The sequence below is a fragment of the Aythya marila genome (genome assembly GCF_965140915.1).
Source record: "Aythya marila genome assembly, chromosome: 3".
Lineage (NCBI taxonomy): Eukaryota > Metazoa > Chordata > Aves > Anseriformes > Anatidae > Aythya > Aythya marila.
The window spans coordinates 113,789,864-113,803,610 of record NC_139044.1 but is presented as its reverse complement, the minus strand read 5'-3'; the positions used below and the strand labels follow the sequence as shown (position 1 = coordinate 113,803,610).

Below are 13,747 nucleotides of genomic sequence, written 5' to 3'. Positions count from 1 at the left end.
AGCATTTTCTTATTTGACATAGTAAGCTCCTTATCTTGTTTTAAAGTGTTTGCTTAACCTACATGAAAGGAATCCATGCTCATGAATAGCTTCATTAAAAAGTACAGCTGTACTGCAACTGTATTTTGTTCTACATAGTATAATAATTGCATAATAAGTTAATTAATTCTCATTTTTTTCCAGTAACTTCAATTGCAAGTAGATTTTTTTCACTAGCATTTGGAGTGGGTAATATACATTAGAACTCAAAACAATTTCTTAATAACAGTATAAAGATTGATCCTTATCTTTTATATTCCTTTTATGTCTATAAAAAACAATTACTCTAATTTCCTCCTATTTATGCAGAGTGCAGATGCAGGTGTCATGTTTGACAGTGTAATCGTTACATTTTCTTTGTCTACATTGTCAGTAAATCCTGTCGTGCTTTTTCTCTTAAATATTCTTCCTGCATCTCACTAAAATCTCCAAATTTAGGTATGGCATGCTTTCTGTGTGAAATATGTAGAATAATTTAAAAGTAGTAATTTTCTATAAGAACATTAAAGTCATTTTTTTTCTTCAAATTTCAGAATCATTCAAATACTCTTAAAAACTAGCTGTTTTTATCAACATTATTCCTTCTTCCTCTGTCTCCTTGCCTTGTCCTCCCACCCCCTTTCTTCCCCACTTTTGTTTTTCTTTCCTTGTTTAATCGGTGAAACCAAATGACCAAAAACATATCCAAATAAATAAAACCCTAGAACATGAAAAACAGTTGTCATTACTTTATCTGACACAACCAGTAAGGGTATATTGGAAATAGTGGGTAATATGGACATCAAAGTTCATGGAAGTATGCATTTGTAGGTTTGAATTTCCAAACAAAGCAAATATTTTGGAGTGCCCTAATGAAGCCTCAGTTTCAGCTTTCTGAAAGTGAAACTCATTGCTTTCTCACAGCTGGCAAACAAGGTACCAAGGAGCTCAAATAAACACCTTGTTGTACTTGCTATATATGGATTTTCTGCAGAATTAGGAATTATGAACATTATAAAAATATATTTACTGAGTATCATATAATATATTTGCATATTTGTGTTATAAGTTTAATCTAAATTAAAAATAAATCTTTATGATACAAACTAATATTTTTTTTTCTCATAGAAAAAGCTTAGAAGACTACTGAAGTACATGTTTTTTCGAGACTACAAATCTAAAATTGTCAAAGGCATAGAAGAAGATGACATCATTGAAGGTAGAAAAACTACTTAATTTGGGAGTGGGCTGATACTTTATAAATGCCCATTTGCATTACTTCAAAGTTCAGTTTTTCCATCTAGTATCCAAATTATAAGCAACACTGCTTAATGTTTTAACTCTGTTGAAGTTAAGAAACTGGTGCTGATTAAAGGGCTAATTGATTTCAGCATGTGTAATTTAAATGTGTCAGCTACTGTGTGCAAGGGGGAGCTGCAATTGAATGGACATTTGTTAAATAATTACCAAAAACTTTTGTCATGTTTTACACAATATACCATAACCTGAAGTCATTTAATACAAAAGGACCTGGCCTTGGTTCTGGTATTGTTAAACATTTTATACTTCAAATCTGTCATTTAAAGACTGGGAAACACATTTTTTTTTTCCATTCCATGATGAAGTCATAGTTTTATAACCAATGCATTTAAAGGCAAAGCTCTTTGAATTAAGAAACGTATTAATTGGTATCATTGCATTTGCTGGTATAAATTTATGCCACTGAAGCGAAGTTCTATTGATTTATATTAATAGAAGCATTCAAAGTTAAAATTTATCATAGGAAATCTAAATCTTACCATATTTTTATTACAGTGTCCAGCTATATCCAAACAACACTTTTGTATTTAACTTATTTCCTTTCTCAGAGCCTTTTATTTTTTTTTCTCCTTACAATGAATTCCTTGTGTTTAGTTCCTGTGAGCATCCACGTTGATGTTAGGCAAACATTGTACTTCTTACTTTAACTTGGTCAATGTGTAGATAAGTTTGTCAACTCATTTGAGATTTAATTTGCCATTTTATTTTCACAAAACATGAAAGTATATTGTTTCATGGAAGCAATCTGGCAGTATAGCTTCCTACCTGACAGCTTTCTTTGTAATGCTAAAGTTCGTGTCACCAGTTAAAACAAATAAACAATTTTCCTAAATCATTTAGATGCTCATGAAATGCTTCTAAACACATTTCATCTGGGAATTAAAGATTGCAATTTCTAGCAGGCTTTGGCAACTGAAGTCATCAATTTTATCATGTGAATCTAGTGTCTTTATAGCTGTTACCTTGTTTAGAACAACAGAGATCAATCACCTTGCCCAGGGTTCTCTAGGCTTTACTGTTAAGCAATGGTCCATCATCTGTGGAGCTGTATCTTAATGCTTGTGTTATGATTTGCTTTAGGTTGTAGGTAATTAGTGTATTTTGGTGTTGTGTGTGTGCTTATGAGAAATCATGTTTCCTCCATACGTTACATTATACGAGTTTTTATGCAACCAAAGAATAGTGGTTTCTTCTGCAGCACTGTGGGTTCTTCAGTGCAAAATAACAATACATGAGCTAGGTTTTTCTAGATCACTAAAAACATTAGGTTGTACTAGGAAACATTGAAGAGGAGTTTTTACTACAGTGCTCCTGGACTACAGCAGTGACTTCATCTTGGTCAGGTAGCACAGGGTATATGGGGAGGACAGTAAAAACAGGCCTTTTCTGTATAGTGCATCTAATTCTAAAAAATGTCCCTTCCAGGGGACATTTTGCAGTAGCCAAATAACTTAGGTTTGTTGTTCTTTGTTTATCTTTGTTCAGACAAATTCAACAGCAACAACACAAACAAACGGCAGAAGCTTGCTCAAGACTTTCTCAACTCCATTGACCAGACAGGAGAGCTCTTAGCCATGTTTGAAGATGATGAGATTGATGATGTTAAGCAAGAGCGGATGGAGGTAATTCTTTTGTTTTACTGATATCCATCTCCACCAGAGAAAACTGTGAAATAGTTCATACATCATGCTGGTCTGATGTCTTTTTTGTGCTGCATATTGTATCATTGTTATGTTTTTTCCTTTTGCCCAGATGGTCTAAAGGAATCCTATTTCCATATTTTTCCTATTCCTTCAAATGTTTCCTGATATCTAAGCACACATGCTGAGAAGGAAGATTATGAAAGGGTAGTTATGGATCTTTCTGTCTGTCATGTATTTGTATTTCCTTTCTGCAGAAATCAGATTCCATTTAAAAACATTTCACATGTATCTTTCACAATTTCTTCTATTTTTCATTCTTTCTCTCATTAGAAAATTATGCCTAAATAGAAGTTGAAGATTCTTGTCATATAACACAGTTTTTGGAAAAAAAAGAACAAAAATGTGTTTCTGTGCAAACACACTTCAGTAAATGCTCTTCTCTCCCTCTCACTTTCAAGTCCTATTTTCTGATATATGTACATATGAAAAATTATGTCTACATTACAGAATGCAGTACCATATCACTCTTAAAAAGCTAGCTGGGATCAAGAAGCAATATAACTGTGTTAGCATGGAAATCTGCAATAATGGTTTTGGTACCAGTTTTGCTTGGTTTCACTGAAATTTATCTATACTGTCAAAAGGCACTGTGTCATAGGAAGTTGCTGCATGGACCTTGTGATCCCTATTTAAAGAGCATCTTCTTGAACGTCGCTTACTCTGAAGTATTAGAAAGATCCAAAGCCTGTATCTAGACTAATTAATAAGTCGGCCAGGATCAGTTCTCTGGCCCTGAAGGCAGGTGACATTGGCTGGCTTGGGTTCCTATGGTTCAATTTTCTTTCCACACAGAACAGGCTGGCCCTGTCCACAGTGAATATGGAGAATGCTTCATAGCCCCCGTTCTCGCGCAGTTCCTAATAACGGCTTGTGTGGGCAACTTGTTGTCGAGGGCAAAACGGTGCAGAATGTCTGCTTACAATTACACACTAGTGCTTGAGCCAATTTCCATAGTTTTTAGTCAGAGGTGTAGGATGCATGGCTGCTGGAAACTTTCTGTTTTTAGAGTGCTTTTTATGCTCTTTCAGTACTAGAAGTTGGGTACTTTTCTGTGATGAGGTGGCTGATGCATTCCGTAATATTTGTCTATTTAATATTTGCCTATTTAGGCCACATTTCACCGTAAGGATTCATGGAAAATTCTGAGTAAGAAATAACCTGATTTTTATCCTGCTCTTTCTGGGACTTACCCAGTCATGTTTTCCTTTCCTTCTCCCCATTACGCTTACTCAAAATCTAATCAAAAACGCATTCTATCTTAGCATTTGGTCTAGGAACAAGTCTCGTTTGTCCGCAGCTGAGAATCAGTGTTGTAGGGCAGTTGTTCCCAACCACTGTTTGTGTTTTGGAAACTGATTCTTTGCTTTGCTTTGCTTTCATACATATTTATTTGTGCAAAATGTTATGTTTTGCATAAATGCAGGCACATCTTTGAGCTCATATGCACAAAAATACATAACAGCACCATTTTGAATGAGTTTGTTATGTGCTTAACTTTCTGTTATTCTTTACATTCTCTTCTGTCATTCCAGTGTTGTGTTTTTTTGTTTTCTTTTGTTGTAAGTTTAAAAAACTACACAAGTAACTAGAAATACGAACTTCCCTGTCCCAGACAAGGACATATCTCACTTTCTCACTTTCTGTTTGTCAAAGAATGCATTGCTGTAATAAAATACTTCTCTTTCATCTGATTACACATCTTGTTTTTCTTCACGTGAGTATTATTCATGAACTGTAGGGTATCTATATTTAAAAGTAATTCTTCTCTTTATTCTTTTACTTTATTACATTTTGTGAACTCTTGATCTGTTTCCATGTTAAAAAAAAAAATCAAGATCTACTTATTTTAGAATAGATCCATAAATTATATACACGTATGAAGTCAGTACTGTGGATTTTCTTTCTTATTAATTTTTCAGTGACAAAACATGAAACATTGCTTGAGACATGCTACTCCAAAAGTTTAATATATTTTTGGCTTTGTTTTGTTTTGGATTTTGTTGTCACTTTGAGGTGGGTAGAAAGGAATCAAATATAGTGGGAAATGTGATCCAGTCCTAAAGGAAGAGTTGTTAGTGGATGGGCTAATCTAGTGTATCCTACTTTCTTTGTGCAGTAGATTATGTTTAATCCATGGTAAGTTTTGGAGGAAATCCAATAGACACTTTAAAAATTCTAACAACGTTCTTTAAGGAATTAGTATACTTAAATCATGAGCTGTGATCTAAAGGCAATGTTCCTTTTAGGTATCAATTACCTCAGAAATGTGTGGTTATCTTGGTTTGGACAACTGCAAATGATTTCAGTTCCACTTTGCCTTGGGCCAAAATCATGCTAAGTTGTCCAGAGCAGATGATAAACATATATTTCTGATGTCATTATGGGCTAAACAGGATATGATTGTTTAGCAGTATGGTTTCAGTTATGATACAAAAAGCAAATATTGTTTATACTTATTTCTTTTAAAACATTTTATAAAATTAGACCTAAAACTTCATGGGAGTGCTTGCAGTTTTGTGAGGTCCATTCCCTCTCTGTACCATGGAGGAGTAAGCGAAGCTCCGAGCCACTTTCAAACATTAAAAAGGAGAATGTGAAATTCTACAGTTTTGACTGAAAAACACCCACTGTCATATTACAAGGAAAGGACATTCTTCTAGGATTACTGATGCACTTTTGCACTTAATGATGCATCCTGTGGCTTTAATTTGAAGTGAAGGAACTATTTCTGAAACAGTAATAATAGCAATATACAAAGGAACGACAATTAGTCTTAAAATACAAAGCAGACATTAAGAACAAAACCCACATTCTTTGCCATAATGCATGATTATATTGTCAATATATTGTGATCAGATGACTCATTAGAAAAACATCAATAATAGCAATGAATAGTAATAAATCAGCCAGCTGTACTGGCAAAACCAAACCAAAATAAAAGCTTGTAATGGCAGCACAGTCTCACTTCATAACAGCAAGTAGTTTGCCCTCCTAAGACAGCAGTCAAACCAGTGATATGCTGCTCCTCCAAGTAAGAAAAGTTGTAGATGAAATAAAATATTCTGGTCCATACACGTAGTTGAACTGAACACATGAAGGAGATCACAGAAGCTGTCTTCATAACAGGTGACCATCTCCTGAGAATAAAGCACATAATGGTGATCTACCTAACATCCCTTTATTATTGTACAGATTAGTGTCTCCTTCTTCACTTTGGAATATCCAGGGTTGCTAGTGCTCAGGGATTTAATTTCCATTCTTTTGCCTTTGATGGCTGAATCTACAAAAATAAAACATTCCATGTGGATTGCAATTCTGCTTTCCTCTGTGTCATAAAAATCAATTCAAGAGAACTGGAATTCCTGTGGGATATGGCTGAATCAGAGTAATGGGAAGGTGTATGTTTATTTAAGACTGTTACATTTTTCCTTTTTGTGCAGTTTAGGTAGAGATGCAGGTTTGGGTTTCTGGGTCCTTAATGTTGCTACTCTGAATCTCTCAGGTGACCTGTCCGTACTAAAATGAGCTGCAGCTTTGGCTGTGATTTCTTGAATGGTAACTCCAGTTCTGCTAATTTTTTGTATGAGAGCCTTTATCAAATTTACCATGCCTTATTATTAAAATCAAGCAGAGGTGTTTTAAAACTTCTTTCATCTTAATGGCAAAGCTGACTTCTAACTCAGACTGTAAATGTCCATTTTTTATCATCTGTTTTATGGTGCCAATACCTACTCCACTAAGAAAAAAAAAATCCCATCAGAAATCTGAGCTGCCATACAAAGGAATGCTTAGAGCATCATACTGTGAATGCTCTATTTCAGTTTTGTTCCCCTAGGACTAAAAGAAACACCATTCATCTGTCACTCTGACTGCTAGTTTAGGGATATATTTCCAACACTCAGATGTTATATGGCAATAATTCAGTTGCAGTAGCTACCATAATGCTTTCATAGTACATTGCAAGTTTGAATAAACAGTGCAGGGAAAGTAACTTCACTAGAAGATTACAATACCTTGAAAGCAAGCTAGATGACAGCAAAAGGTAAAACTAAGCTACATCCCTATCCAAAGAGATTGGCAGAAGCTTTTGATTCTTTAATGTATGTTGACCTATGAATGATGTGTTAGATATTTAAAAATTCCAGCTACAGATTACTGTTCTTGGAAGTTCATTGTGGATGTGATTTTTCCAGTACTGCTCAGTAGTATGCTTCTGTTGGTGGGAATTTGTACAAAGTTCACAGAAACGGAATGGGCTATGTGCAAAACACAATACATTGCAATAAAGTGTAGATGTGTAGTAAAGAGTAGTTATCCTTCATTCACATGAAATTAAATTGCTCCATTTGAATTTAACCTGTGTTCAGACATGATACATTTGTGCCTATACAAGGCAGTGAAATGCAACTAAATGCACCTTGGATATAATACTCTGGAAGTATTATATGTGGAACTCAGGAATAATACTCTGGAAGTCTAGTCATAGAAATCGGCATTTATTTGCATCTGTAGTAGTAAATTAGACAGTAACCAAGAAGATTCCTTCCTACTGATGATCATCTACATTAAAAGTTTGAAGAAGTCACACTTTGACCTGGACTGAGTAGCAGTGTCCCAAATAATTCCTGGGCATAGTCTGGGAGTTAGCCTGGGCCAGATCTTGCCATGGCATAGTTTTGATGTGGCCGCTCTCTTCGGAAGGTTTGGAGAGCGGGAGCAGGGACACGTGGATGCTCCATTGCTAACCTTGGAGCTAGGGTATGGACCTGACATTTTTTAGTTGAGAAAGCTAAACCTTAGTGGTATAATCAAAAAACAAACAAACGGAAGCCTATGAGTGCTTATGTTCAGGGAGGATCCAAAAGATGGTGTTGAACGACTCAGATTCATTGTGCTAATTTAGAAAAGATGTACAAAGAAAATAAGCAGGAAGTGATTTAGAAAGAGCTTTGAGGCCTTTTCTAGTACTACTGTGCTCATTTCACTGACAAAAATTATGCCAGTGTAAGTGCTGTGTGGGGTCATTACTCTTTAGGGAGTATCTGTTCATGCAGGGTGTATCAATAACAAACTGGAATTTGATTTAAAGCCCATATGGAAAGCTTAGTGCTGTAGTACAGACAACACATACTTAATAGAAACTGCATGCGAGAAGACAAACTAAGAAGTTTTATGTTACGAAGCATGAGGGCATTGTTTCTCAGAGCACATCTTTCTTGATATATATTTTTTTAATGATAAACTTATTTTTCTGTTTCTCCAGAAAGGATTATTTTTAACTTTCGTACTGTTTTCAGATTATTCTTGATATAAGCTATCTTTTGGAACAGAATCTTGCCATTTAGTTGAGGGGGTGACTTTCATCTCATGATACAGTGCTTATATCTAGTAATTTATTAAGTTTTTAGAATCACAGGTTATAAGCACTCAGCCTCCTTAGATTTTAACATCTACATCTACAAGAGTAGGATAGCATACAGCTACAAATGAAATTTCTTAAATTTGTTTTGGATGTTTGCATATAAATTTTCTCATCTTCCACTGCAGTTCCTGGAGACACAGTCAGTACTGGATAGTGGGGTCTGGAGAGCTATTCAGCTGATCAGATGTTTGTATGTTCATTACAGTGAGCTCTTGAGACTCCTTGGGACATATTTATCTTGCAAGGCATTTATGAGTGACCATTCTGTTTCTATCCTGACCAGATTTAGGGAGCGAAGGCTGAAGGACAAGAAGTATTAGAAGTGGAGAAGGCTTAAGTTTTGGAAGACTGGTGTGAAGTATGCCTATGAATTATGTATGGTTGCTCAGGTTCATACGAGAATCGGGATTTAAACTCTGATGCATTTTTGTGTTGTCTTTAAAAATAGTCTTACAGATCTGTCTGTAAGACTGATAAGGAATAAGTTTCTTTGTTCCTTACCCAACATTGTCGAAAATGAGCTAAGGGATACCAGTGATGTGACACAGTAGGAGAAACCATACCATTAAAAGCCTTATGTCTTACAATACCTCTTATATAGACTAAATAGTTGCAGCCTTAAATGTAAAGTAGTAAGCCAGTATCATTCTCACCCATGTGTCCAGGATAAAAAAGAAGAGATTGTTTTGAATTTGAAAAGGAGCTTGTGATGTACTCAGGTAGGAGTGGGAGAGTTCCTGCCTAGGTTCCTGAGACACTGTAAGAAAAAGCCAGGATTCTCCTTCTTTAACCTGCTTTGACAGCTCTGTGCTTCACTACCACAAGCTGGGCTGAATTTCACTTAGCTGTATGTGTCTAAAAGCTTAAACATTTTAGGTATTTAGGCCTGTTTTTGTACTCAAAAATGAGAGAGAAACAATCCATGGGGAGGTTCATTTCTCAGTTAAGAGAGAAAATTGCTTTAGGTTTATTTGTTTTTGTTCAAAAACATTTAAGTCACATTTACATGGATTTCATCAGATGTTAGGAAAAGTTCTTCTGTTGCCTTCAGGGTGGTTCTTTCTGGAGAAAAAAGTTCTGTGTATGCAGCCTGATCTTGGTGATATGAAAAAAAAAAAGAGTGTGACAATGATCTCTAGTAGTCTGCTAGGTCAGCACCAGCTCCCTGTCTACTGTCTCCTTCTTTTGGTATAGATAGATGGAAAGACTAAAAAGAGCACAGATGGAACATCAATCAAGACAAATCCCTTTATTCTCATATTTTTCAATGTGGCAAAACAGACCCTACCAAAGTTAGGAATCCAAATATAGAGGAAATTAATTTCTCCATATCAGTCCAGTGTTCCCAGATGAGTGCAAAGATGCTAAAACTAGCAGTGTCTCGAATGTAAATTAGCTGTCTGGGCATCAAAGTGTTTGTGACCATTATCCAGTGTAAAAATAAGCCTGCTGCTATTAATGGTTTCTGTGATTACACACTGCTTGGGAATGTTTGGGATACTGGGAAAACACTATTTCTCTTGGGTAATGGCTGAATTGGTTAAAAGTAAACAGAAAATAAACAGAAACCATTTTTCATTATTATCTATGTGTCTGCTAATATGATGTCATTCTCGTCAGAATTGGGAAAAGCCATCAAATGGGAAAAGTTACTTGCTATAGCCAATAATACCGACAGACTTCTTACACTGGTACAAATTACTGGGATTATTAGGGTTTTCTGACATTGGGGTTGATTGCTATGGTTACGTGAAGTGTGCTATTTGTTTGGGTCCTGGTAAAATTTTGTTGGTTTTAGAGCATTTTAGTGAGTGTTGCTCATACTGCAAATTTAGGCAGTTTTGCTGGGAGGACAAGGTGTTCTTTGCTTTTCTGTCTTCTAGTTCTTTGAATATTTTTTTGCCACTGTTTGCTTTTTCTTAGGAAGAGGAAGGTTCTGGGCTGTTGTATTTTGTATTTTTGACACCCAAATGACTGTGTTTTAACTTAAGTTTTGGAAAGAAACTTTATATATATATTATTTATATCTATAATTAAATGTAGACACACATACATTTAAACACTATTTCCACAGAGCATTTGATTAGGAGCCAAATGTAAGACTAAAGAAACATTCTCCAAGTGTATTTTAATACTATGTTTATTTGTGATCTTGTGTTTAACGGGTTTGTTGCTTAGATATACTAGTCACCATATATTGGTACTTACAACACAGTTACTGTTTATGTAAACTTCGGAGAATTGGGAACAAGGACTGATGTTGAAGTCTGACAAAGGTGCCATTGGCAGTAGGGTATTGAAATTGCTGTCATGATTTAAAGCAATTAAACAAATCCGTGTTGATAATGATTAGTATTTCTGAGGTTCATAGAACCTCAAAAGAATGGTTGAGGCTGGAGGGCACCCCTGTGTGCTCTCCAAGGAGCAGCCCCCGGCCCCTCTTGGGGCAGCCTGTGCCAGGGCTCCGGCACCCCTGGGCCCAGCAGTGCTGCCTGAGGGGCAGGGGGAGCCGCCGGGGCTCCAGGCTGGGCCCGGGGCCTCTGTGCCTGGCCCTGGGCACTGCTGAGCAGAGCCCGGCTCCGGCCTCTCCACACCTCCCTGCGGGTACTGACGGCCATGGGGGAGCTCCCCCGGAGCCTCCTCTGCTCCAGGCCCAGCAGCCCCAGCTCTTGCAGCCTCTCCTCACAGCACGGGGTCTCTGGGCCCTTGATCATCTTGGTGGCCCTACGTTGGATTCTTTTCAGTTGTGGTCCTGAGTTTTGGACTGCTGGCCAGTGTCCAGACACTTGTTTGACCAAGCTTCATTGTGTGCTCCCAGGTTTCTGTCTCCTTCCCTTTAAGGATTTGTATTGCAAAAAGCCTTCTGTGGAAAGGAATAAGCTCTTTCCACAACTGAAGACAGTAGAGGAAGCATGCCTGTGGGATTTTAATGGAGTTCTATTTCAACTGCTACAGAAGAGGGAGAGCTCTGAGCGCCATCCTGGATTTAACAGCTAGGTGACAACATTCACAAGCCAATGTCAGAGAAAGGTTCTTTTTCTGACTCATCCACAGGAGGCTGAGGTATGCCTCTTGACCTAAGGTAGTGCCAACTGTGATTTCATTTATCTGCTATTTCTGGACATTACAGATACAGTAGAGAGAAGGTCCTTTTTTCCTGTCCTCATTCTATGTCATTGCTAAGGGAATGACAATGCCTTTCCCAGTATCAAACTCCAGCCAGGAACTGAATCCTACTTTTAATCATGCTCATGGGTCAGCCTTGCCAATACCTTCTTCAGAATTACTAAGGATCTCTGTCTGTTAAATTGGCATTTACCCTCTGCTAGCGGAATGGGCAAGCTATGTGTCATAACAGCCTCTGCATCCACAGGCTGTAGAATACAGACAAGATAGAGGAGCATTGAAAGGCATTTTCAGGCTGCATTTCAGCAAAATGTAGCTGAAATGAGCTCAGAACTACTGAATTGCACAAGTGAAACGGGAAAAAAGCTGTTGAAGGCTATTGAATACAAAGGCGCTGCATTTGGCTAAAGAAGTGCTTAAGCCACAGATCACCAGCTACTTTTGTGACTATTCAGGGAAAGAATTATTATAAGCATTATTGTAAGAATTATTATAACTTCTAGTTATACTATTTCCTAAACCTCCATGGCTAGCTACTGTTGGAGCCTGGGCTAAATGGAGATGTGCATCTAGAATCTGTGTCCAGTGTTGTGCTCCCAAGTACTAGAAGGACTGTGACAAACTGAAGCAAGTTTGGCAGAAGGTCACAAAGAAGTTTTGGGTACTGGAGCACCTGACAGATGACAAAAGGATGACAAAATTCAGCCTGAAGATGAGAAGGCTAAAGGGAAATTTTATTACTGGTGATAATACGATGTAAAGGACTGAATCTTAGATTCATTTAGATTAGAAAAGACTTTTAAGATCATTTTTTAAGGCCAAGCATCAACCCGACACTACCAAGTCCACCACTAAACCATGTCCCTAAGCATTAGGTCCACATATCTCTTAAATACTTCAAGGCATGTCAACTCTACCACTTCTCTGGTCAGAGAAATGAGGAACTTGGAGACTTGCAGAATATCTCCAACTAAGAAATATTTCAAATGTGGGTGGTCATGAGCCACTTGATCTAACTGGACCTGTTTTGAGCAGCGAGTTGAACTGGAGATCTCTGGAAAGGTCCCGTGGTTTTTCCAGTGTAAATTATTCTGCCATTCTATGATTCTATTATGAAGTTTCCCATTTAAGATATTAAAGTGGCAGGTGGAGTAGAAATATAAGAGCTTTTATAAAACATATAAATGATAAACCATCTCAGATTTCTAAAAACTGTTTAAAAATCTAGGTAGCATATAATTGGACTTTCCAGCTTCTGCACTTTCTGTAATCTGTAACTGCTGGTATTTCCTGGAATAGACTTTTTATGTATACAAGGAACAGGGTTTTCTGTCTTTCATTTTGTCTCAGTCTTGTGGTTTATTTTATCTATAATGTTGCTTGCTGTATTCTTCCGTAAGAATATGATCTGGCTGCTGTGCAAAATTGCATTCAGTGATAGCTTCACACATGTGTAGCGGCTATGGAATAAGAAGCAGTAAGATTTAAGCATTTTAAGTGTCTGTTGAAATGGTAGAGTAATGTAATTAAGCTCAACATGTTGCAAAATGCGAGACTCATACTTACACAATCCACTAAAAACAGACCCACAACATTCCCAGCAGCACAGCAGAGGTAATAACCTGGCATAGTTTGTTAACTCTGCGGAAGAAAGCATAATGCCGTTAGTATGAGTCGCTTGTATTTTTTGCCCCCCAAGCTTAAAATTGTATTTCCTTGCCTTGCCTTTCTTTCTTTTTGCTCTACTATCTTTGATTGAAATTGAAGATACCTAGACAGTTAAACACTTCCACAAATTGAATCACAAGAGTTTATTTTAATTTGGGTATTCAGAAAAACGGGAACAGTTCTCTTTTTCAGGTAGCTACCTTACATAAATTCCTCATGGAGTTGAACATGCAGAGTTTAATCTTTTAATACTCTTCAGGTTAGCATTTGACCCTTTTAATAGCCTGGGGCTTACATTTAGTTAACTTTAAAGTGGCAAGAATTAGGCCATGCCGCCCCTTTGGATTGGTGAAGTACATCCAAAACGAGACCTATATTTTCAGGGAGGACAAGACCACAATATTGTCACTGGAAAAAATCTTGATTTTGCATAGCAAATAAATTTGAGAAATGGATTTATGTGAATTCAGTAAAATCTTTATCAGGTGGG

The 13,747-nt window shown here is 36.9% G+C and overlaps 1 protein-coding gene across 4 annotated transcripts in view; it reads left to right on the top strand.

The window, feature by feature from the left end:
• The window catches only part of SUPT3H (SPT3 homolog, SAGA and STAGA complex component), a 277,708-nt gene that overhangs the window by 185,804 nt on the left and 78,157 nt on the right, over positions 1 to 13,747 (top strand). For all 4 annotated transcript variants that reach the window (XM_082758111.1, XM_082758110.1, XM_082758113.1 and 1 more), the window contains 2 exons: positions 1,147 to 1,237; positions 2,824 to 2,960. In XM_082758111.1, coding sequence (XP_082614237.1) covers positions 1,147 to 1,237; positions 2,824 to 2,960 — 228 coding nt within the window. The remainder of the gene's footprint in view (positions 1 to 1,146; positions 1,238 to 2,823; positions 2,961 to 13,747) is intronic.